Raw genomic sequence first — 24,264 nt, 5'->3', positions numbered from 1 at the left:
TGCACGTGTTGCTTTGGACAGGTCAGAGCTGCCAAAGGGACAGATGTTGCCAATTTCAAATGTACAGGGGGAAGGCAAATATTGCTAAGCAACGGTGTACTTGAGAGAGCATTTTTAGGAGCAGAGCCAGGGGAGTTGTGCCTAGGAGCGCTCGCTGCTGCTTTATGGCTCAGTACAAGGGGTGAGATTAAAAGTTCTTTCCTGTCAGGGCCGCCACTGCAACCGCCAGCACAAACGACAGTGACCTAGTGGCACCGATTAGGGCTGGCAAGGGGATGTATGAAAACAGGAAATCTCTTTTGCCATGTAGGAAGGCAGTAAGACATGTTCACAGAGGTAAGTACCCCACATTGTACAGCTGCCCCACAGTAAGTACGCAGCCTGATGTGCAGGTGGAGAAGATGGAGGGTAGGGAGTAACGCAGGAGAGTGTGAGGCCTCAAAAGAAAATTTGTCCTTTTTTTTTTTTCTTTTCTTTTCTCTGTCTTCTTTTCTTCTCTTTTGCCTCCTCTGTTAGGGGCTAACATCAAAGAAGAGAGAGGGATTCAAAATAAGCTCTGTAGTTTAGAGCTGGTGTGTGCATGACCTTATAAACAAGATAAATAAGCTTTCCCAGCCACAGGTATTCGGCCCCTCCCATGTCCCCTCCCTTTGTATACACTTGATAGGTAACAGACAGGTGGTGTGGTGTGGCTTTTTTTTTTTGGTCGGCCTCTAGAGACTTGGAATACCTCTTGAGATTTTCATCATTGTTGGGGTTTGGATTATGGATTTTCTTTTTTTTTTTAAATGAAGCATTAGTGGGAGCAGGAGTTTTGTGTCTGTAGAAAATTACACCATATTTTTGACAATATATTTTAAAGAAATAATAACATTTTTAAATAAGCTATTCCTTGCCACTCAGGTTTTTTGTCCATCTCTCAAGCTTTGGCCTTGAATTTCTGCATCATTTGGCAAATATGTATTTTTTTTGTATTCCTGAAGTAAAAGTACAAATTAACAGTCTTGGCAGTTTGAAAGCCTAAGTATGTGTGTGTGTTCACACACTCGCAGAGAGGCTTTTATTGCTTTGTTTTTTCAGCAGACAAAAGGAATTTGAATCAGAAAGATTTTGGAGCACCTACCCATGTTTTAACATCAAGTAGTATAGATTTCCATTGATCTAGGAAAATTTTGAAGTAGTTTCGCTGCAGGGCAGGTAGGTGAACTAGATAAATGTCAAGATGATCCTAGCTTCGTGAGTCTCATTTATTCAGCATAGTTTGTGATCACATAGTCTGTAACTTATCTGAGATGTAAATTCATGTGATGAAAGGCTAATAAGAGAAGATGACAGTTTTTTTCATTTTTACCCCTCAGAAGACAGAATTATTTTAAGGTTAAACTATAGTGAATCCTCTTCTGTCAGCCACAAGACAGCTGAGAAATTGGCCAAAAGTAATGAGAAAGGAGATAGAACCTTCAAATTATTGTAATATAAACTCTTCCTTGATTGATTTGGACATGGATTATACCTTTTTGTCTTCTTTTAGTAGGAACTCTGTCATAAAATAAGTTGGAGGGCATATTACCACCAGACTTGGTAGACAATAGAGAGTTTCCTAGTAACTTAAGTCCCCCATAAATAATTTTTTTCAAAGACAGGGTTCTAGTTAAGTCCAGTAGAAAGTGATGTATTTCATCCTACAAAAGGTTTTGAAAGTTTTTTTGTTAAGGAAACAACTGTTTGGCATTATGACACCTCTTAAAGTTTTGCCTAAAAGACATAATAAACAGGTAAAACTTAACTGTTCTGGAGCCAGTTTAAAACTTTTCAGGTTCATTTAATGCTTCTTTAGATAGCATTGTTGTGGCTATATAAATATCACTGCTTATTTTTACAAAGGATATAGCTGTGCACCAATTAAAGAACTTGACATTGAAAGGACTTTTTTTTTTTTTTTTTTAAGATGACACGTGCCCCTCCTCATCCCCATTTCCCAAGCCAGCAGTGGGATTATCATAATGTCAGGAAAGAAGGTGCAGTAGGTTCCAGGAGTGTTTTCCCAAGGGCTGTGGGCCAGGTGTATAAAATAGTCATGAAGGACACAGTTATATTTATGTGCAACTGAGAAGTAATTTACTCCTGATTTGACTCTCCCATATTTTTAAGACAGTTTTCAAGGGCAGTTGCTTTTGTTGTTACCAATAAAATGATTGCCTAGTTTTCATGTTATCTCCTCTCTTGCACCAAGATTCTGTATCATAGAAAAGTATAGAAGGAAAGGGAGAAAATAGGAAAGACAGTAAATACAAGGATATTGGGAATTTTGAGCAATGTGGTCGAGCTCCATTGTGTCTTAAAACACTCAGAAGGTTGGAGTCTAGGGGTCAAGGAGCTCTGGATTAGAGTCAGAATAGTAACTTTTAGACTTCATTGCATGCATGTTATGTGTGTCAGAGTGCAGGGGATGAGGGGAGAGAGTCAGAGGGAGACTGAGAAAAACGTATTAAAATGGAGAAGCAGTGAGGAGAGTCACTGTTCCATGTTTCTAAAATAGATAAACCTGCTGTTTACTAACTTCTAGAATTGTGGTCGTATTTATTATGAATGTCTCAAGTGCTTTACGCTCAAGGGATGTAATAGATTTGTTTTATAAACAAAGAATTTTTTCCTTGGTACGTGTTAAATGTCTATTTAAAATAAATTCAAGAATAACTTTAATAGATACTTATCTGCTCTGCCCCTTGTATTTGTACAAAATAAATACTGTACTGGTGCTTGTTGAGTGACCAACTTTTTGCTCAGAACTTCCTTAGTGGTTATATTTTTACTTTCAGCAGTTTGGTAAGTCAGTTTATAAGATGAGCTTTGCTGGAAGTCTAATGCATTGTGTCTGTACTTTCAATATTAACCTTAATATATACAGAGATAATGCAGGAAAGGAAAAGACTTAAGTGTGCCTGAGATTTAGTAGAATTTGTAAGGTTTTTTTGTTTTTAAAGAGTGACTAAATCTGGTTTTTGATGATTATAGAAAAGCAAAATATTCTCTTACATTTAGCTGCTCTTTGATGATGGGATTTAATAAATGATTTATAACCATTCAGAATTTTCTGGTATTACATGAATTACACTTTCCCAGAATGATCTTGGACACTTTTTTCTGTACTCTGGCAAGTAACCTAGTTGTTGTTTACCCAACATTAAAGCAAAAAATAAAAAAAAAAAGAGAAGAATTTAATTGTTTACAATTAAGATGTAAAGGGCAAGGCCATCTTTATTTGTCTTCCCTGTTCTGTGTTTGTTTTAGTATCAGTAGTCCCCAGGGTAGTTGGTAGCTCAGATTGTTTCCTCAGAGTATATGTGCTTCTAGCCTACCCTTTCAGTATTTTTCTGTCCTTTTTCTTTCCCCCCTGGCTTCTGTTTTTTGTTTTTAAAAGCCGTCAATGCCAGGAGACAGACAACTAACACCTAGCCCAGAATTACTGCTGGAATAAGCCCAGGGTAAAATCTTTATGTCCTTTCAGACAGAGCATGGATTAAATGGCTTATCTTATTCATATGACTTCAGTTTCTTTCAACCTCATCCAGAAATTGATGGAAAGTTTTTTCTAGTGCCTCTGTAGTTTTAGCTTATGCTCAGCTATGAGAAGAAATTGTCCAGGCACCCTCTGAAACATAGAATTAGACGTGGTTCCTGGACATTGTTTACCACTTAAATTTGATAGACACGACACACGAAGAAGGAGCAGTAATACAGGTTTATGTGTCTATAAATCCTGTCATGGTTGACAACGTAATTTAGTCGTGTTTTAGACTCAGAATCTTCAGTTGATGTGATTTGCAAGAGATGCCTGCATGTGTGTGTGTGGGTGTGGGTGTGTGTTGTGTGTAAGGTGGAATGCGGGTGCAGTAAGCATGGTGACAGAACACCAAAATCTTGCAGTTTTTAACACCTTCCTTGAAGTGATGTATTTTAATTGAAAGGCTACTCATGCTTTAGAAATTGATGTTCCTACTCAGAAAGTAAAAGTCAAATCCCTGTAAATAAAACTCTAACTGTTGTTTTAGTGAGTAGACTTGGTTGTGGAAGGGGAGATAGATCATATAGTTTGGGCTATTTGAAAGAACTTGTTGGTTTATTATCACTGGAATGGAACTAGTGTCTAGACTTGTTCTTTATGGTGCTATATTTTTTTTTTTTTTTAAGCATTGCCTTTTTAGCCAGTCTTAAAAAAAAAATCATTCATGACTGCTACCCCAGTTATGGGCTTCATGGGACCTCATGTGATCTTTCATCAAAGGTACAGTGTTTCAGAGTTTTAGACCATTGGAGTTTCTGGTTCCTTATTTTACAATGAATGGGTAATGCTTCACAGTCGAAAGTTAGAAAGTTGGTGAATAACTGAGATAGACATATTTATTGTCAAACATATGGTAAGTTTTTTTACATTTGTTTTCATCCAGGTACTTTGTTTTTAAGTGACTTTAAACCTACTTCAGGTACCCGCATTGTGCTAAAAAGTTAGTTGATGTATTATAAATAATACCCGCTGAAAACATTACTGCACATAATGTATTGACACTAAAATGTATTTTTTAAAAATAGGAACTGTTTCATGTGACTCTGTAGAAGCGTTGCAAATGTATTAAAATTTGTAAACTCATATGACCTCAGGAAACAGTAGTAATAAGATGAATGAAATAAGCATTTTTATTTTACTCCCCTCATATTCATTTGTATATCGTATCCTGTGTTTACAGTTATATGTGCGGAAAACAGATACTCACTGTTTGTCTTTACTTCAACTACGTCTCAAGAACTAGATCCTAGGTTTCATAATTAAAATATGCCTTCTTGTAATAGAAATCAAAATAGAATTTTCAGAATATTTTAAGTAGCTTAATGACTGTAAATTTATGAGCTTCCACAAAATTTTGTATGCTTTTTAAAAAAAATTCTTTAGGACTATGAAACTAATTAAATCAAATTACTTCACTGGTATGATCAAAATTACTGACCTGGAAAGGCACCATAAACCCTCTAGTCATATTGATCTTTACAGAACTAATGTTTTAAAAGACCTCTTCCTTTAAGGTTCTCCAGTAATAATATTGTAGGGGTGTTTTTTTTTTTCCCTCCCCACTTCTCATTTTTAGCTTGTTTTTGCTTTAGTTGGTGAGGTAATATAGTTTGCCCATAAAAGAGCAGTTTACCTAAAGGTGAACTTCTTACAAAGTTAGGGATATTGGCTTGCATTTGTTGCGAATTGGTGTGCTAACACGTCTTCCAAGCTTCCAGCATCCTCTTTCAGTATTTATCTTTGATTATTTCTTGATCTCCTGTCCCGAGAAGATGTTACACACCCATTCCTTTATCCCACCCAAGCACCCTACCCGATATTAGCACCCCCACCTGGGCCCAATGATCTGGTGTTACTGTCACATCTAGAACTTTGCTCTCAGAGAAATTTATGTCTGCAGACTACACTTAGGCAACTGCATACTTCTGGGGTGGGGGTGGGTGATGGATTGTAGTTGCAATGGATTTTTGTTTTAGTTGAGTATTTCTGTATCCTGGAAAGTATCAGTGTTCTGTGAAGTCTGGAATTTTATAAATATGAACAAATACATTGCATCTCAAGGGGGGAGGGGAATGAGAAGGCATTATAAAACAACTCCCTAATTACTTTTTGGCTAGGTCATGTTTTTGAATTTTGTTTGCGATGCCATGAAATGACAAAATCAAATTCATTCTTTTTCCGCTTATTAATTGTGTATCTGAATTAGTCCAGAATTGTGCAAATGCCCTGGGGGATATAGAGGTGTATAAACCCCAATTCCTGCCTACAGGAGAAGTCAGATAAGAACACCAAGGGTTCCAATTCAGAGGTGAAGGTCCATGGAGAGTCAAGGTCAGGGAAAACTCCAGACAAGAGCAGCCAGTGTTTGTGACATCCCTGTTACCACACAACCCCCGCTGTCTAGACCTCCCAATATAAGTAGAATTGTTTGGTCTTTCCACAGTAAGTTTTTGTTGAGAGATAACTCTAGATGACCTATAGATTCTTCATCATTTTAAATAATCTTTTATCAATCTCTTTTTTTCTTTCCTTGAAAAATTTATTTGGAGAACTATAGAGATTTCTGCACTTATCGTATCATTAATTTTGTTTTCCTATACGACTTATGGGGCCCTGGTGGCACAGTGATTAAGAGCTCGGCTAGTAACCAAAAGGTTGGCAGTTTGAATCCACCAGCTGCTCTTTGGAAACCCTTTAGGGCAGTTCTGCTCTGTCTAATAGGGTTGCTATGAGTCGGAATTGATTTGATGGCAACGGATTTGGTTTTGTTTGGATACGTCTTACAGTTTTAGGTTAAAAATGCATATAAAAGGAATCTTCCAGGCAATATTTACTTTTTTTCCCCCTAAATTTTATCGATTTTTTGTTGTTGGGAATTTATACTGTAAAATATACACCAATACAACTGTTTCTACATGTAGAATATAGTGACATTGATTATATTCTTCTAGTTGTACAACTATTCTCACCCTTCTTTTCTGACTTGTTCCTCATTAACATAAACTTACTGTCTCCTGAGATTCCCATCTCATCTTTCAAGTTGCTCTTGTTAATTTTGTTCCGTATAGATAGTTCTTAAAAGACAGTAATGCTCAAGGCAGGCCATGCGAGTAATTTCTTTGCCACTATTGGAGCTTGTCTATAAGAAATGACCCAAAGTCTTACTGCTGTTTGAAATACTTGGGGACAGATAGAGGGTGTTACATTTTTAAGGGGAGAATTTAATAGTTAAAGTTGGATTTGCAGCATACATAATAGGACTGTTTATCTTTAAGAAAGCCATTCACGGTGCTTTATTCCATTTTCTAACCCATTATCCTTGCTTCAATCTTAATACCATGTTAATAATTTCTAGACTGTAGGGTTTTGTTTTGTTTTGAACTGTAAATGTGCCCATACATCTGTCCAGGGATTTTAAAAACTCCCATCCTACAGTTCTGGGTGTGGAGGTAGGCGTTTAGATAGTTGCCCAAAGGGCATAATGTTTTGGGAGAAGTAATACTGCTAATACCTTTGTACCTTTTCCAGCCGAAGTAGGCACACCCAGACTATATGGATGTGTTCTTGGAACAGACCGAGCTATTTAGGTAATTTATTATGTATCCACAGAATAAAATTCATTTTATGTGAAAACATTTTTCAGCCAAGCCGTTTGGTCTCCTCCTATAATCTGTCTCTGGGAAATGCTGATCATAGAGTCTTAACGGTAAATGCTTGTATATATTTGTATGACAGTAGCTTAAACATGTATTATCTTATTTCTTTCTCAGAACAATCCTATGTGGCTTTGTGTGTTTTAAATTTGTCTGCTCCGTAACTAAGTGTTTTGGGGGGTGGGGTTTGCCAAAAGATACATCTCCTTTGAGGACTTTCTATTCTAGTTTGGGAAGCAAAAGAGTGAATTAGTCAGAAACACTGAGCCAGGCCCTTGACAGTCAGAGATAAGCATATCCTGGGGCTCTGCTGGAGCACCTCTCTCTGTTAGGGAAGACTGACTCTAAATCTGTAAAGAAACATTTCCGTGTGGTGAGTGTTAGTGTGGCAAACCCAGGGCACCAAAGTGTAAGTTGGTTGCAGATTATGATAGGTAAGTATTTGGAAGAAGGAAGATTTACGGAGAGGAAGGCTAATGGAAAGTAAACACAAATGTGACTGAAGACGTTTAGCTGTACTTGAGAAGAGTTTTCTGCCTATTTTTATTTCAGTCTGCTGTGTTTTTATGTAGGAATAGGTAATAACGTTTCTTGATTCAGAATTTAAAACATTAAAAAGAATGTACCGTGAAAAATCTTCCTCTTACCTTTTTCCCTAGCCACCTAGTTCTCCTTTCTAAAACTAACTGATGTTATGAATTTCTTCTGTGTTATTCCCAATGATATTTTATGCCTAAGAAGCAGCTCTATATACATGTTCTCTTGGCATCTTTTTATTTATATAAATGCTGGCATATGCCATGGTTTTTTTTCCCCTTTCCATTTAACGGTATATCTTGGAAATTACCCCCAGTCAGTACATAAAGAGCTTCCTCATGCTTTTTCATAGCTGCATAGTATTTCTTTGATGGCATGTGCCACAGTTTCCTTAGCCAGCTGCCTGTAGATGAATGTTTAGATTGTTTCCAGTATCTTAATATTTGCAAACTAGGCTTAAGTACATGTCATTATTTATATATATATATATAGAAAGGAGTCAGGTCCTGAAAGTCAGATTGCTGGGTCAGAGTATATGTATTTAGAATTTGGTGACTGTTGTCAAATTGATGGCTTTAGAGGTTATACCAGTTTACCTTCCCACCAACTACAGTATTCGAGTGCCAATTTCCTCATATCTATCTCACAGACAAGGAGCCCTGGTAGTGCAGTGGTTAAGCACTCGGCTGCTAACCAAAAGGTTTGCAGTTCGAACCCACCAGCCACTCTGAAGAAGGTGTGGCAGTCTGTTTCCATGAAGATTTATAGCCTTGGAAACCCTATGGGACAGTTCTCTGTCCCGTAGGGTTGCTCTGAGTCAGAACCGACTCAATGACAATGGGTTTGGTTTGGTTTTTCAGTTATCTCACAGACACAGCATTGTCTGTCTTTTGGGGGATTTTTTTTTCCAATTTGATTTGTGAAAAATAGTATCTCGGAGTAGTTTTAATGTTTTTAAGAAAAACATAGTGCAAAACAATTTCTTTCTTGTCCCTAGCATGTTTATTTCCATGTAGTTTGTCAATAAAGATGTAGAGTTGTGATAATTCAAACCAGCCTTCAGCATTTATTAAGCCTCTAAAGCTCTGGTGTCCTGGTGGCGCGGTTGTTGAGAGCTCGGCTGCTAACCAAAAGATCAGCAGTTCAAATCCACCAGCTGCTTCTTGGAAACCCTATGGGGCAGTTCTACTCTATCCTATAGGGTTACTGTGAGTCGGAATCGACTCAGTGGCAGTGAGTGTGTTTTGTTTTTGGTTGGTAAAGCTCTAAAAGTTAGAAACTTATTTTCATGTCATGAGTTCTGTGCAAAAAATGTTCTGCAACTAAAAACATACTGGTAAATGTTTATTGGTTGCCTCTCTGTGGCAGGCCACATGTGATGGGTGATTTCAGCAAGGTAGAACTGGCCCCTGCTTTTGTGGAACTTGCAATCTAGAAGAAGCAGAGATGATGCAGTGTGCAGTGCTTTGACAGGGAAGGTACAGGCATCTGTGGGAGCATAAGCAGGAGTATCTGGATGGTGTAGGAAGTGAGGGAGGGTCAGGGAGTGTCTCCTAAAAGACATCTTTTAATCGGAGACCTGAAGGCTGAGTAGGAGTTATCCCAACACAGAAGAGGGCTAGGGCAGAGTGTTCCAGATAAAAACAAAAAAAACCCGTTGCCGTTGAGTCAATTCTGACTCATAGCAATCCTGTAGGACAGAGTAAAACTGCCCCATAGGGTTTCCATGGAGTGGCTGATGGATTCAAACTGCCGACCTTTTGGTAAGCAGCCAAGTTCTTAACCACTGTCCTACTAAGGTGCCAAGAGTCCCCCTACCCCAAAAAAAAGTGTGACTTGTCTAGCTAGTGGGGGATAGGTGATCAGCAAACAGATATTAAAGACTGAACAGTAGTCCAAAAGGTGACCAACATTTGAAAAAAAAAATAGCTTGTGCATTTATTTTAATGTTTTAAATATTAATCTGATAAAGAACCTATTGAGATTTTTTAAAAAACCATCAAACTCTTACAGAATGTCTTGATAATGTCAGTGCCATGTATTGTTTTGTATATCAGTGCCTTTTGACAGTTTTTGAAGTTTCACATTTGACTTTCATCTCATCCCTGTGAAGTGGTTAGGATTGGTAATATTACTCCTTTATCACAATGAGGAAATAGTCCCAAAGAGGGTAACTCTTATCCGAGAGCACAGAACCAGTCCTCTGAAGAGCCAGTGCTAGAATCCAAGATCTTTTGGCTTCCCTCTTCACACACTGCCTTTGTTCTGCCTGCATTTCCTGGTTAATGATAACTAAGCCTTTTTGAGAATAGCATTGTTATAAAAATGCTGCTCTGTTGAAACTTGAGAGATTTTAAAACACAACATTGTAAGAGCCTCCAGGTCTCCACGGTGAGGTATATTTTTTCCGTCTGGCTCTTTTTAGCTTATTAAAACAAACTGTGTCATGCTTAGAAGACATTCGCTAACATATTTTGTTTTGGTATCTGTGCATTTCCTTATGCTTACACAATGTCATTCCAAGAGGAGTGAGAAATCAGACTGAGGCCATCATTGCAGCCTTTTCTGGTCTGAAGTACGAGGCAGTTAAATCTGTATACCAAAACGCTTCTCTGTAGAAACAAAAGAAAAACCTTGCTGTTCTTTAAAAAATGTTTTTGATTATGCAAAGGACAACTGGAATCACACCCCCTGCTAAAAATGCTAATACATGTATCTCTTGCATGAATGGTGAGGATTTTTGGAAAAGCAGTATAAAATAGTATTACAAAGCCAGGCTCAGCCACTTACAATCTGTTGTGTGACCTTGGACATGTAACTTAGTTTTTCTAGGGCTCGGGCTTCTCATTTTGAAAACTGGGATAACACCTACCAGAGAGGTTGCTGTAAGAATTAGAATGTTACACAGAATTCTCTCCGAAACTTTTTTCTTTTTACGTTTTTAATTTTCTGTAATAGGGATGTAAAGTTCCCTGGGTGGTGCACGTGGCTTGTACTTGACTGCTAATTGAAAGGTTGGTGGTTCAAACCCACTCTTTGGCGGTGGGGAAGAAAGGCCTGGTGATATAATTCCATAAAGATTACAACCAGGAAAATCCTATGAATCTCAGTTCTACTCTCCAACACATTGGGTCCCCATGTGTTGGAATTGGCTCTCTAGCAGAGGTGTTAAGGATGTATCTTACAGTTGTTGGGTACATTTAGTGCAGTATCTCCTGCACCCCCCTCCCTTGCTAATGATGGTGCATCTTACAATTGATGTTACCTTAAATAAAGGGAATAATAGTATATAAAGAGTAATGCAGTGCCAAGTACACTATACATTCAATAAATAGATGCTGCCTTTTTTTTTTTCTTTAATTGAATTATGGTTCCTATGTTAAATCCCTACCCTAGTGGGGAAGTGAGGTCTCTGCTGGAAGGGCTGTCTTCAGATAGGGAACAAGATCTATGAGGTGACCACAAATAGGCAGGAGGAAAGTTTATCTCCTCTGGGAACCTGGATATTTAGGGTGGGAGACAAATGATATTTGTGGGTTGTAAGTGTTAAAGTCAGTGTCTACCCCTCTGAGGGAGAACTAGACAGGAAAGGAACTGCAGACTCAATCTTGATTCATGCAACTATCATTATTTCATTTTTGCTCACTCTTGTTATTTGAGGAGCCCTGGTAGCGCAGTGGTTAAGAGCTTGGCTGTTAACCAAAAGGTCGGCAGTTCGAATCTACCAGCCGCTCCTTGGAAACCCTTTGGGGCATTTCTAATCTGTACTATGGGGTCACTATGAGTAGGAATTGACTGGTCGCAGTGGATTTGGTTTTTGGTTTGTTATTTGAAAGGAGCCCTAGTGGTGCAATGTTAAGCGCTCAACTGCTGAGTGAAAGGTTAGCAGTTCGAACCCATCCAGCAGCTCTGCAGGAGAAAGACCTGGCAATCTGCTTTCATAAAGATTATAGCCAAGAAAACCCTATGGGGCAGTTCTGTTTTGTCTTTTGTCCAGAATTGACAGCACCCAACAACAAGTTGTTGAGGAGTCTTACCTGAACGTCTTCAGCCTTATCAGCTGTGCTTCACAGAGGCCAGGCCAGGCCAGATTGTTAATTCTTTGGGTAGAGTGTTAAAGGAAGGGAGCCTGGCTCCTGTGAGTAGGAGTGGCAGTTCTCAGCTGGAGACCCAATGGGGAAATTGAATTTTAAGGAAAGGATTAGGCCATAATGGTTTGTTCAGCTACCTCTCCCTTTTTAGAAAATTTTCCAGGGGTGGCCTTAGAGGTACTGAGTTGTGCTTTATTAAGCAAGGCAGCTTTTCCTTACAGAGCTTTTCCTGCAAATCCATATGAAATACCTGTACTCTAGTTTAAGAATGTCTAATTTGGGTGGGAAGAAGAGTGTAAATATGAATCTCAGGTAGATGGAACATAAAATGGGTTCATAGTATACAGACTCTCTTGTAGCTGCCCCTCATATAGTTTAAAAATGTATCTTGGTTCACAGAACTATTTAGGAGTAAAGAAACATTGACTCTGTAAGTTACTCTCATTGTGTGTAAAACACACAAGTGAATGTGGTAAAATGTTAACATTTAGGGAATCCAGGTGAAGACTTTATGGGAGCTCTTTACTGTTTTTCAAGTTTTCTGTAAGTACAAAATTATTACTTAAAAAAAGTTAAAATGTATAGCATCTTTCCATGCAAACACATATATTTATATTATATAGACAGCATACTGTTGTGTGGATGCACTGAAAAGGTATTTAGCAAGACCCCTATTGTTATACATTTGATTGTTTCTATTTGCCTTTATAAACAGTGCTGCTTGCAGACCCTTAAATAGGTTTTATCTTCATGTTTTTGGAATGGAATCACCTACACTCTACACTCCACCTTCCGCCTTTGAAGCATCCCACCCCATAATGGACTTTATATGAAAATTCAAAGTAAATTAACCAACTAATGCTTAAATTCAAGACCTTTAGAATTTTAAGTGAGTTAAATGGTGACTTTATTAGTCTCTGGGTAAGATAAATGTTGCTAGTCTAAAATAAACTCTAGAAAAATTTCTTCAGTCCTGACTCATCTGATGTAAGAAAACTTTTTAGGAAAAAAAAATGAATTTTTGGTGACGTGAAACATCTTGGTTAAGTCTTGACTGAGTAATTAAAAAGATCAGAGGGAAATCCTTCAGTATCCTGAAGTCATAGCTCTGATCTTATTCTGATGGGAGGAGCAGACAAATCTGTTTTGCTCTTATTCCAGTGTGCTTCACTGTCTTCATTGATAGCCAGCTATATTGATTGGATTCCTGTTCTCCTTCCAGGGGCAGATAGGATGAGGGGACTATTTGACCAGAGTCAGTATGATCATACACTTTTTTCTGTTAATTCACTTTCAACTTCTGATTGTTACTTTTTCTAATGAAACCGTTATTCGGAATGAAACCATGGAATGCAATTACATTTTGTCTTCAGATGAAAACAGCCTTCATTTCTGTATCTGCTGTTTGTGCCAAAATAGAGCAGTGATGTTTGGTCCAGTTTTTATGCCTCCCTTAATGGCTTTGAAAAACAAAAAGTGTTAAGCATGTATAGTTATTTACATGCATAATGTAAGGTGAGTTTGATGGATCCAGCAGGTATAAGGGATTCCCTTGATTCTCTTTGGTTATATCCCTTAACTTCCTAACCCTACCTCAAAAATAACAAACTGCAAACATTTCAGTAAAACCCTTTCTTTGAAATTTACATGTTTTAAAAATAGACCTAGACAGGTTAAATTGCATTTGAATTTTGACATGCCCATTGATTCAGTTACAATGTAGTGTGAATGTTGTATGTTCTTTTTTTTCTGCCGTAGAGTAAATTGGAATGGAGGAAATGGTGGATTAATAAACCCTAGATTAGGAGTTAACTACCAATGCCACGTTAAATTACACTCTTAAATTAAAAAAGAAAGCAAGGGAAAGAACTCTTTTCTGTCAGCTCCTTAGCTGAGAGTCAGTATCATATTACACTGACTGGGAAACAAGCGTTTCTGTGCAGCCCCGCAGCCCGGCAGTAATGGGAGGCTTAGTGTATTGCATAGTACATGCTGTACTATGCCCAGGGCGCTTGGCACAAGAACTGACGCAGAGTGCAGCAAAAGTTGGCGATTCCATTGAAGACCTTGGAGCTGTGGGTTTGTTCCATGTTTATAGTTCAGGAGAAAATATATTTTGTTTGCACCTTAAAAAATCAAGACTTTAAACTGATATCTCTTAGGCACTCTCTGTGGTGGTGATAATAGCAGCAGCAGTTGACATTTGATGAGTTGGGGATAAGGAAGGAGCATCCTTCCCCCAAGACACTACTCGATCTCGCCCCTTAGGGTTTTTCTCTGGGGAAGTTCCTCATGTGGACGCCAGGTGTGCATCACGTGTAAGATGAAAATGTGGATTTGAAGTAGGGCTAGAGACAATTTAAACATTAAAATGAAGTTTTTGGCAGGCTAGAATAGGGAAAAAAATAAAGAGCGATCCTTGATGGAACTTTGACCTCCTTGATGCGGGGGCCACCAGGTCATTCAGATTGTGGTCATCTTTATGTGTGTTTAGCTTGCTCATTGGTCAGATACTATTATGAGGTGGCTGACAGGGAAATCGGTTTTATCTTTTTCTGCCTCCATTTTTGCTGTATCTGTCATTCCCCTAGATTTACTAGTATACTAATTTTCTTTAATATACAAATTTTCTGCTGGAAATTTTTGACCTGTGGATCGTAATTGGTTTGCTATCATCTCCAGGTGCCATCACTTCCAGCATTACCCTTTCGCCTTCAGTTAACTTGGATTAATCACTTTTGTCTTATTTCATCAAAAATGGGAATTTCCTGCCACTTACCTAGTAAATATTGGGGCTGTGAAGGTGTTGCTGTTTTAATACAGCTTACCATCACTCTAATTGTTTATTTGTTTGCTTACCGATCTTTCTTTCTCTTCTCTCTCGCTTTTCACTTTCAACAGACCTACTCCAGTGAAGTCCATTGTGTTGAAGAGATTCTGAAGGTGAGTTCATCGTTACTGTTTCTCATTTGCAGAAATATTTAATTAGGCAGACATATATCCATTTACGTTCACTTTATGAAAAGTTGCCGTTTCTAAGCTCTTTTTAATATCTTCTCTCACACTTCCAAAAGCAAAATAAACCAGAACAGATAACAAAGGGAGTCTTAGACATTATTGAATTTTCTGACAGACTTTATTAATTAAAAAGAAGACTGCAAACTGCAAGGTCTTTGGACCAGAGTTTTTATGACACCTCCCGTAAATTTTTCAGGTTGTTCATAAAGATGCAATAGAGAGTTGCTCGCTTCTCAAGAGAGGAAACTCCCTGTATTGATGCAGTATGGAAGGCACTAAGAGGTTAAGTAGTGCTTGATTTATGCCTCTTGGTGTTTTGTAAGTGATGCCTAGTATAGCCTCTTCTTCAATGAGACCATGAATTTTTAATGAGATAAGAAGAAAAATAGTAGGAAGTAAATAGGCATCTTTAGACCTACCTTGAAGGATTATTTTTTTGTTATATGAGACTGTATCATGAACATGTCCTTCAACAAATATATCATTGACTGTATTTTCCGTTTGTTTAATTTTTCTTACACAAGGATGACAAATTCCTCCTAGAATTCAGTTCCAGGAAAAAAAAAAAAATACAAATTTTCAAGAACTGGCATGCTTTCTTTTTATCAGAGAAGAATTATATAAACCATCATGTTTCCTGTTTTGGCTTTAATTTCTAGGAAATCTAGAGCTAAATTTAATGCTCAAGTACAGTAATTGTGATAACTGAGGATTTTGTGTATTTGTATTCCTTCTCTGTAGCTTTTAATATTCTTCCATGTCAATTTCAAAGATATTCTTGCTGTGTCTTTTATTTGTAAGGTTTCTGATTTTTTTTCTTTGGAAGTAAGAGACACATGACAAGTATGTGCATTAATTCGAATCTCTACTGCTCACTTTTTCTTCAAAATATATGCTTATCTAATATTTTTTCTTTAATTTTTCAATATAAAATACTAAGTGATGGTGGTGGTAAAACTATTAAGTAAGTATATTTGTTACTATATTAGTTGCCACCTCACTTGTAAAATTTTTTAGAAAAGTCTAAATGGATATTTGGAAAGCAGTTCCATCATTTTTGTTTTATAATGTTTGTCCCCTCTTGTAATTAGGATTGTCTAAGGGGGGAAAAAGCCTCTGGGGAAACATACTTTGAACTGCTAAAAATGAGAAATTTTTATCAACCAACTAACGAAACTAATAATAAACAAGTTACCTCGATCAAGCTTTTACTTCATTCTTTCCCTCTTCTATTTCTGAAATTCTTTGATACAGTCAGTCATAAGAATGATACATGACTTAGTTATAAAATACGGCCTTAGCATTTTCTCTGAAATTCTGTGTGAAAATTTGTTCTATTGTTATTTCAGAAGTAAATGCAACAAAATAGATTTGTCTTCTACATACTGCACTGCTTCTTAGATTTTAATATGTATTAATATAGGACATGTCATATCCTTTATTTAGGAAGATGGTTATTAGCACACCAGACAAGCATTTTTAGGTTAATAAACTCATCCATCCTCCCTCCGTTTTTACCCAACATCAGCTTAAGGAGTTCTTGCTTACCTGGAAGTGCTTGAAAATAAATGGTTCATGCAAAGGAAAAGGTATATGTTTTAATCTGGAAATCGTAAATAGGGAAAGCAAATGGAAGGATGTCTGGGACGGAAGAGTGTGTGGGCCTTTGCATAGTGGAGACTTAGTGTCTGCTCCTGCTCTTCTCCTCTGTTACCTTAGTTAAGTCAGGTGTTCTCCCTGGGTGTCAGTTTCAGCATCAGTTTAAAAAAAAAAAAAGTGCTGGGCTGTAGATGATCTCTAGGGTCCTTTCCAGCTCATACCCGCTGATGCTGATCGACCTCATGGTTCCTGTTCTTATCTTGTACCAGCAATTTATTAAGATTGCCAGTAATCCAAACACAAATCTTTCTGACAGGCGATGGAGGCAGTAAATAGTTCCCTAACAGAGAAAATCAATTACAGAAGATATTGTTCGGTTCTCTGGGGGGAAATATTAAGGTCGGAAGTGTTTTAACAGAGGGGAAGTGGTGTCCTGTAACTCCTACAGGCTGGTGGGGTAAGAAGACAGCAGACAGACGCTGCTAGAAAGCAGGAATTGGCCATGTACTAGGGTTCGGAGAGTACACTGTGCCTCAGTGGGCATACAGAAATAGCTCAGGTTTTCTGCTTATAGTGGCACGGCCTCTTGAGAATTAGTGCAGTACTAGTAGCGGTTACCTCAGTGCAGCATTCCAGTAATGCTGGTACAGTAAGTGGTAGCATTATTCATTTGTTCATTCATTTATTCAGCAAATATCTTGTAAGCCTTAAGATACTTTTCTAGGCACTGGGGAATGCAGGAGTGAACAAGACTAAGTCCTTGTTCTCATAGAGATCATAGTGGGGAAGGTTAATATATAACATATTGCCAGGTACTGATAGGTGCTATGAATACTATAGTGGGCGAGTGAACAGAGGACTAGATGGAGGGAAGGGTTGGTATAAAAACCTCAAGGTAGGAACAAGCTTGGTGTATTAGAGGTATGAGAGTTAGACAGTGCATCTACAGCAAAATGACCACGGTGGAGAGACGGGAGAGGAGGCAGAGAGGAAGTCAGAACCTAGAGCATGTGGGGCCTAGAAGATCAAGACTTGAACAGGTGTCAAGTGATTTGTCTACATTCACGTGGTAAGTCATTGTAAGGTAGGAAGCGCCATCATGGCCTTGTGATTCTGGGCAGCCTTAGTAATTCTCCTAAGACCAAGTCCCTCTATAAGTTAAGCATTTAGGAAGCTTATATAAATTCTTTTAGGCTACCAAATAACCATTTAGAACCTGAAAGAGTTTATGTAGTTTCTGAGTGCCTAATTTAATAGCTGGGGCAGCCTTAGGCATTCAGAGTACAGTTGCTGTTGCTTGGGAATAACTGGTGACTAAGTCATAGATACATTGGGGCTTTAAAGAAAGAAAAGCATAAGAGTGATTCTTTCATACACCTTCTCAATTGAGTATTACATGTTTTTGTTCATTCGTTTTCCATTTTAGCATTATAATGGTTCCATACCTTAAAGTATAGTCACATAAATAAAACAGCAGTGACTCTTTGGTTCAATATTGAAATTCTTCAAAAACTAGACTTTTTATTAAAAATTGTAATACTGTAAATTTATTAAGTGCCTTCTATGTACCATGCAGGGAGCCCTGGTGGCTCATTGGTTAAGCACTAGGCTGCTAACCAAAAGGTGGGCAGTTTGAACCTCCCAGCCCTTCCATGAGAGAAGGATACAGCAGTCTGCTTCCATAAAGATTACAGCCTTGGAAACCCCATGGAGCAGTTCTACTTTGCACACATGAGGTTGCCATGAGTCAGAATCTACTCGATGTCAGCTAACAACAACAGTCCACCCGTCACTGAGAACTGAGGCTCTAAGAGCGTATTTGAGCCATAGTAACAGTTTACTCAGGAGTCCCTGGGAAGTGCAAATGGTAATGCACATGTCTCCTAACTGAAAGGTTGAAGGTCTGGTCTGCCCAGAGACACCTCAGAAGAAAGGCCTGGTGATGTACTTCCAAAAAATCAGCCATGGAAAACCCTATGAAGCACAGTTCTACTGAGACACACATGGGGTTGCTATGGGTCTGCACCGACTCGATGGCAGCTGGTTTTAGTATTTTACTTAGGGGCTTGACTCATAAGAGCTAGGATTTCAGTCAAAGTCTCTGGCTTCATAGCTGTACTCTTCCCATTATATTTTACTGCAGAATTCCTGTTTTGTACTGAGCAAAGCAGATGGGTAGTCAGTAGACAAGGGCGTGATTTCAACTTTAACAAGTTATCCAAGAAAGCCAACATCCGTTTTTTCCTTATCAATGTGCCATGTCATTTTTGTCTGTCCTGGGACTATAGCAGCCTAGAGAGTGGTAGTGGAAAAACGCAGGGGAAGAGCTGACAGTGGAAGTAGTTTCTAGAGCTCTTCCAGTCTCCAAAGAGCACTTCTGTGGCAATAGAGAGATTACATAGCACTTTGAAAAGAAGTTTTCTAATATAAAATGTGTTACACATATAACATGTATGTACATGATCTAGTGCATATGCATGATTCTCCATGTTATACATGATCTGGGATCACAAGTTTGCGGGTAGAGAGCTGCCGGTGGATCTTTAAGCCCGTTTGCCAGGCCAGTCTGGCACATGTGGAAATGGACTTACTCCTCTTAGACTGGGAAGACAAAGGGCCCTTGTGCTCTCCTCAGTAATCGGTTTCGGGGTGGGGTGGGGGGGAACGGACTTGATCCAGTCATTTTAGACCTCAGTTTTCTCATCTGTAAATGTAAAATGAAGGGACTGGAGTTCATGATCGCCCGTGCCATTTTAGCTGTTTTCCAAAAAAAACTGTGGGTGTGTGTGTTTGCAATTAGATGTTCTTTATTTGACATGTCTGTTTTCCACTGGGTTTAGCAAAGCAAAATAAAATTCATGAATGCTTAGGAAAAAAGAATACATGTCAAGATAAGTACAGTCGGCCCTCTGTATGCACAGGTTCCGCGTCCGGGGATTCAGCCAACCGCGGATCGAAAATATTCAGGGGGATAAAAAAAGTTCAAAAAAGCAAAACTTGAATTTGCCGCGGGCCGAGCATTCCACCGAATCCACGCGATTGAAATGATGTGTAGGCATACTGTGCTGTAGCCTCCTGCCGTTTCACAGATCATCAATCTCTCTCCAGCACGGGTTGTTAGAGCTATTTTTGCCTCACCTCTTGTTCATTTGCTACTTGCGTGTACCCTTTGTTTCTGGAAAAAATGCCTCCTAAAAAGCAATTAAGTGGTCAGAGCAGTCCCTCAGAGGCTAAGTGTGAGCGGGTTGAGGAGAGTGAGGAGTTGCAAGCTAGTAACGGATGGCTGGCTAGCTATGTGTAAGGTGCTACAGCCTGAAGAACTGAAAGATCACGGGAGAATTGGCATTGGTTGGTGCCCAGGCAGCATCTGCGTTCCCAGAAGAGCTCAAGAAACTCATAGAGAAAGGCTCCCTACCAGAGCAAGTTTTCAGTTGTGAGGAAATGACTATTTACATAGCATTTACATTATATTAGGTATTATAGGTAATCTAGAGATGATTTAAAGTATACAAGAAGATGTGCATAGGTTTTATATAAGGGACTTTAGAGTCCTCAGATGTTGATACCTGTGGGGGTCCTGGAACCAGTCCCCCACGGATACCAAGGGATGACGGTCTGTTAATTTGAAAGTCTTGTAAATCTTGCCTCTAATCAAGAAAATAGTGAATAAAAACTAACCTTCTGTTCATAGAAAGGGAAAGTAGTTTTTTAAGGCCCTCTCCCCTCAAAAACTTCTTATGTGCTAATAGTGTATATCAGGGAAGGGTCAAATCCATTAAAACTCTCCCAAGTGCAACAAGTGACCTGAATTACTTGTTTGCTTAAGTCAAACAGGAAAGTTCTTCCTTTGAACTTAAATAATTCCAGGAAATGAAATAAAGAAGCTGAGGGAGAAATAAAGCATTGAGTACAGACAGCTTCTCCAGCACAACCTGTTGTTTAGAGTTTTCACAGTTACATAAGCTCTGGTAACACCTATTACAGTTTATATGCTTTATAATACTCAGAGTGTTTTAAAAACCGTTCATGTTCTAAGCTGTTGTTTTTCTTCTTCAAACTGATTTATTTCAGTTACATAACTTGGAAATCTTCCACTTTTGGCAATAGCTCAAAATTAGTTTGAGGAAAAATTAAATGAAATAACTTTTAAATTTTCACTTTTTATTTACCATCAATCCACTCTGCAGTAAGTTTGTAAAATTAACTAGCAGTAAGTGCTCTATTTATAATTTACTTTTTCTTCCCTTTCAAATCTCTTTCCAGGAAATGACCCATTCATGGCCTCCTCCTTTGACAGCAATACATACGCCTAGTACAGCTGAGCCATCTAAATTTCCTTTCCCCACAAAGGTAATTCCTTAAAAGTATAGCAGATACTGCATCTACATTACATTAGTGAAAAAGTCTGAATTATTGTTGTAGGGCCAGATTAATAAAGTATTACCTTGTTGAAATCTTTGGAGATGAGGTTAAAATTGCAACTAACTTAGCTTCTAAAGTACTTCATAATACTGTCAAACACTTTATTCTCCAAGTTATGTTAGTGAAAGCATCTTATATTTGTATAGGAGTTTATGAAGGCATCCAAGACAGTAAATTCTTTCATTTGAGCATGTTGACCATAGAGATGAGAAAACTGAGGCACAGAGAAGTTGAGTGAGGTAGGTTGTCTGATTCCTAGTTCAGAATTTAGATACATACATAAACCAGTTGCTGTTGAGTCAGTCTGACTCATGGTGACCACCCACTGTGTGTCAGAGTAGAACTGTGCTCCATAGGATTTTCAGTGGCTGATTTTTCAGAAGTTGATCACCAGGCCTTTGTCCCAAGGCACCTCTGGGTGGACTGGAACCTCCAACCTTATGGTTAGCAGCTGAGTATGTTAACCATTTACACCACCCAGGGACTCTATACCTATACATACGTCTCACATGTCTTGTACTTCCTAAATCTTGTAAATTTTAACATGATGGTGTTAATAACAAGCGAATCAGCTGCTGACCTGCTTGTTTGCTTTACAGTATTTGTGAACAGTGTATTAAAACACTGCCATGTTCCTTTTTGTAGGTTTGTCCTTTTAGATAATCATCAGAATTTAGGAATCTTATCTTCAGATCTGTGTTTTGTCCTACCTGGTATGAATGCACATTGTTAATATAGTAACTCATTTCCATGATACTGTTTTCGAAAGAGGTTATCCTTAAACTCTAATTTGCAACAGATTAGATATTTTATGTATTTGCTAATAATTCTTTAAAAAGAAAGAAAGAGGGGGACTCATTACAGGTTTTAAAGTAAAGCATTGAACTTTGTGAAAATGTCTTTGCTTAATGCCAAAAGAAAAATAAACTCTGGAAAACAATAGAAACAATAAAAGCTACTTTGTGTAAAAATCAGACTTACCAGTGTTTTCGCCCTATGTTGAAATGCATCAAAAAATGGTATTGATGAGTGGATAGAGCAATGAATAGATACATGGTAAAGGTCGTATAATGTTAATTGTAGAATCTATCTGGTGGATTGTATGGACATTACCAGCACAATTATTTCCATTTTTCTGTATATTCAAACATTTTCATGAGGCTGTCTTTTCAGTACTAAAAACTATAATACAGTTTGCCCTTAGATTTATAATTCTATTTTAATAACTAGAGATTTTTATTTTTACTTCTAGGATTCTCAGCACATCAGTTCTGCAACCCAAAACCAAAGTAAGTAAATATCTGGAACTGATTATTGCATTGGAGAACAAAGTGTAGTTTTTATTGTTTTAATATGAAAACATTAAAAGAAACAAGAGCTTTTCATGTTGAAAGCAGGGGAAGGAAGAACAAACACAAAGTTTTCTTTAGGTAGAATTTCAAGTTGTTTTAAAAAGATGATGGTATTTTAGTAAAGTGCTTAATAAATATAATTTGGTTTTACCTAACACAGAGTATGTATCTTTGAATGTGATTCTCAAAGCATTGTAACTTAGGAATTGTATGTAAGAATAGATTCTGTTTTCTTCAGCAATAATCTTATAGGTTTTGGATTTTGTAGTGAGGGAGAATGTGAGGATTTTATTTGTATGTCATTGTTTTTGTCCACATTTGCAAAACATCGCTGCCTAAGTATAACTAGTCAAGATGACTGTGTCCTGTGAATGGTCTGGAAAGAGTGACTGTAGCTCCCCTAATTTGTACTCTTGGCCCTAGGTTTCTCCAGAAAAGGAAAGTGGGGGGAAAAGAGGGGGTTTAAAAATATCATATAAGAGCTGCTGCCACCATGAGGATAAGTGATTAATTGCAAGTATGCAAGAGCTTTCACAAGACATTAGCGTGAAGGCCGCTCACCCCTGCCTAAAAGGCACCCATATTCTCATTCCATTTCCAGTCTTGTTTCAGGTCCCAGTTGTCTCACGCCTAGGAAAATACAGCATCCTCCCAACCGATTTGTTGCCTCCACACTTAACATTTCCTTCTCCATTCCAGGTTACACCAGGTAGCACCACCAGATTAATCTTGCTGAGGAATCGCTGTTTTATGTCCCTGTTTAAACCATTGATGCTGTCTTATTGACCAACAAATAGTCATAACTTCTCATCCTGGCATTTCAAGCCTTCTAAAACCTGGCTTCCACCTGTTCAGTGCTGCATCACAGATTCTGTACGCTAGCCTTGAACGCTTTCCAAATCTGTGCCATCTCCTCCCACTTTTCTATCTTAGCTCACACTGTGTCTTCTGCCTAGTGGCCTTCTCCACCCTCCTCACCCTCCTTCCAGCAGTCATTAATTGATTTCATTCCTTCACTGATTTGCCTTCTTTGATCATTAGCTGTAGAGCGACCATCCTCTTGATTCTCAGGATGGTCAGTTTGTGGGATTGCTTTGTGTACTTATCACACACTGCCTGGGATTGTGGATATTTTCATGTCTGTTTCATGTCCCTCAATCATCTGTAAGCTCATTGGGGATAGGGCTAAATGCCTTGAGCATACTGGTATCCATCAGGCAGTCTGCAAATAGCTGTTAAATATAAATGAATAAGATGGGGGATTGGATATTGGATTGGCAGATAGGAGGCAGAGCACAATCGGCCAAGGACAGAGGCTGTTGAAAGTGTGTGAATGCAAATTGCTGATAGGTGAAGTCAAACCAGGTCAAGGATGACAGCAGCCCTGTTATAGTGCTTCCATAAGCATCTCCATCAACTGGCATTAAGAAAAAGTCTCCAACATGTAAGAAAGTTACTGGCAATGTGATGTATGGCAAACTGCAAGCAATGCTTTTCACATATTAAAATATACTATAAAGGTAGAGCGATTGAGTTTGATGATGGCTCTGGATATAGAGAATAGAATGACTAGTTTTGGGAGAAGGAGGAGGTTTCTAGAATGCCTACCTCACTCTTTTAACAAGCAAGGTTTTTCAAAATGTTTTTGGTCTATTAAGAGTTTTGCAATTCTGATCAAACCTGCTCTCTATAAGTAACATAAACGTTATTTTGTAATGGTGAGATTGCATCAAGTGCAACATATAGCCCTCTGACCGAATATAAGTATACTGTTGAGGTGAAAAAGGTAGGGGAACAGCAAAAAGGAAGCTTAACTAAGGAGCTCATAAATATACGGGTTGTGCTGCTCTGATAGTTTTTTCCCTTCCCACAGAACAACATGATACATCTTCAAAAACCCACTCTAGTTCTCAGCAGGGAACATCGTAAGTAAAATGTTTTCATTAAAAGTTTTATAATATGACATTGTAATTTCCCATGTAAATCCACTGTTTAGGTTTTCCTTTCCCCACCCCACCCCCACCCCC

At 38.3% G+C, this 24,264-nt stretch overlaps 1 protein-coding gene across 3 annotated transcripts in view; it reads left to right on the top strand.

Moving 5' to 3' along the window:
* The window catches only part of AFF1 (ALF transcription elongation factor 1), a 215,316-nt gene that overhangs the window by 147,323 nt on the left and 43,729 nt on the right, over positions 1-24,264 (top strand). For 2 of the 3 annotated variants that reach the window (XM_023725319.1, XM_023725320.1), the window contains exons 4-7: positions 14,748-14,789; positions 20,727-20,813; positions 22,138-22,174; positions 24,111-24,162. In XM_023725319.1, the coding sequence (XP_023581087.1) occupies positions 14,748-14,789; positions 20,727-20,813; positions 22,138-22,174; positions 24,111-24,162 (218 nt within the window). Of the gene's footprint in view, positions 1-14,747; positions 14,790-20,726; positions 20,814-22,137; positions 22,175-22,838; positions 22,947-24,110; positions 24,163-24,264 lie in introns of all 3 variants that reach the window. The other variant, XM_023725321.1, reaches the window with a different exon arrangement.

This window comes from Trichechus manatus, unplaced genomic scaffold (genome assembly GCF_000243295.1).
Source record: "Trichechus manatus latirostris isolate Lorelei unplaced genomic scaffold, TriManLat1.0 scaffold00296, whole genome shotgun sequence".
In the NCBI taxonomy this organism is placed as follows: Eukaryota; Metazoa; Chordata; class Mammalia; order Sirenia; family Trichechidae; genus Trichechus; species Trichechus manatus.
The sequence above is the reverse complement of the archived record's forward strand: the minus strand, read 5'-3'. Positions and strand labels throughout refer to the sequence as shown.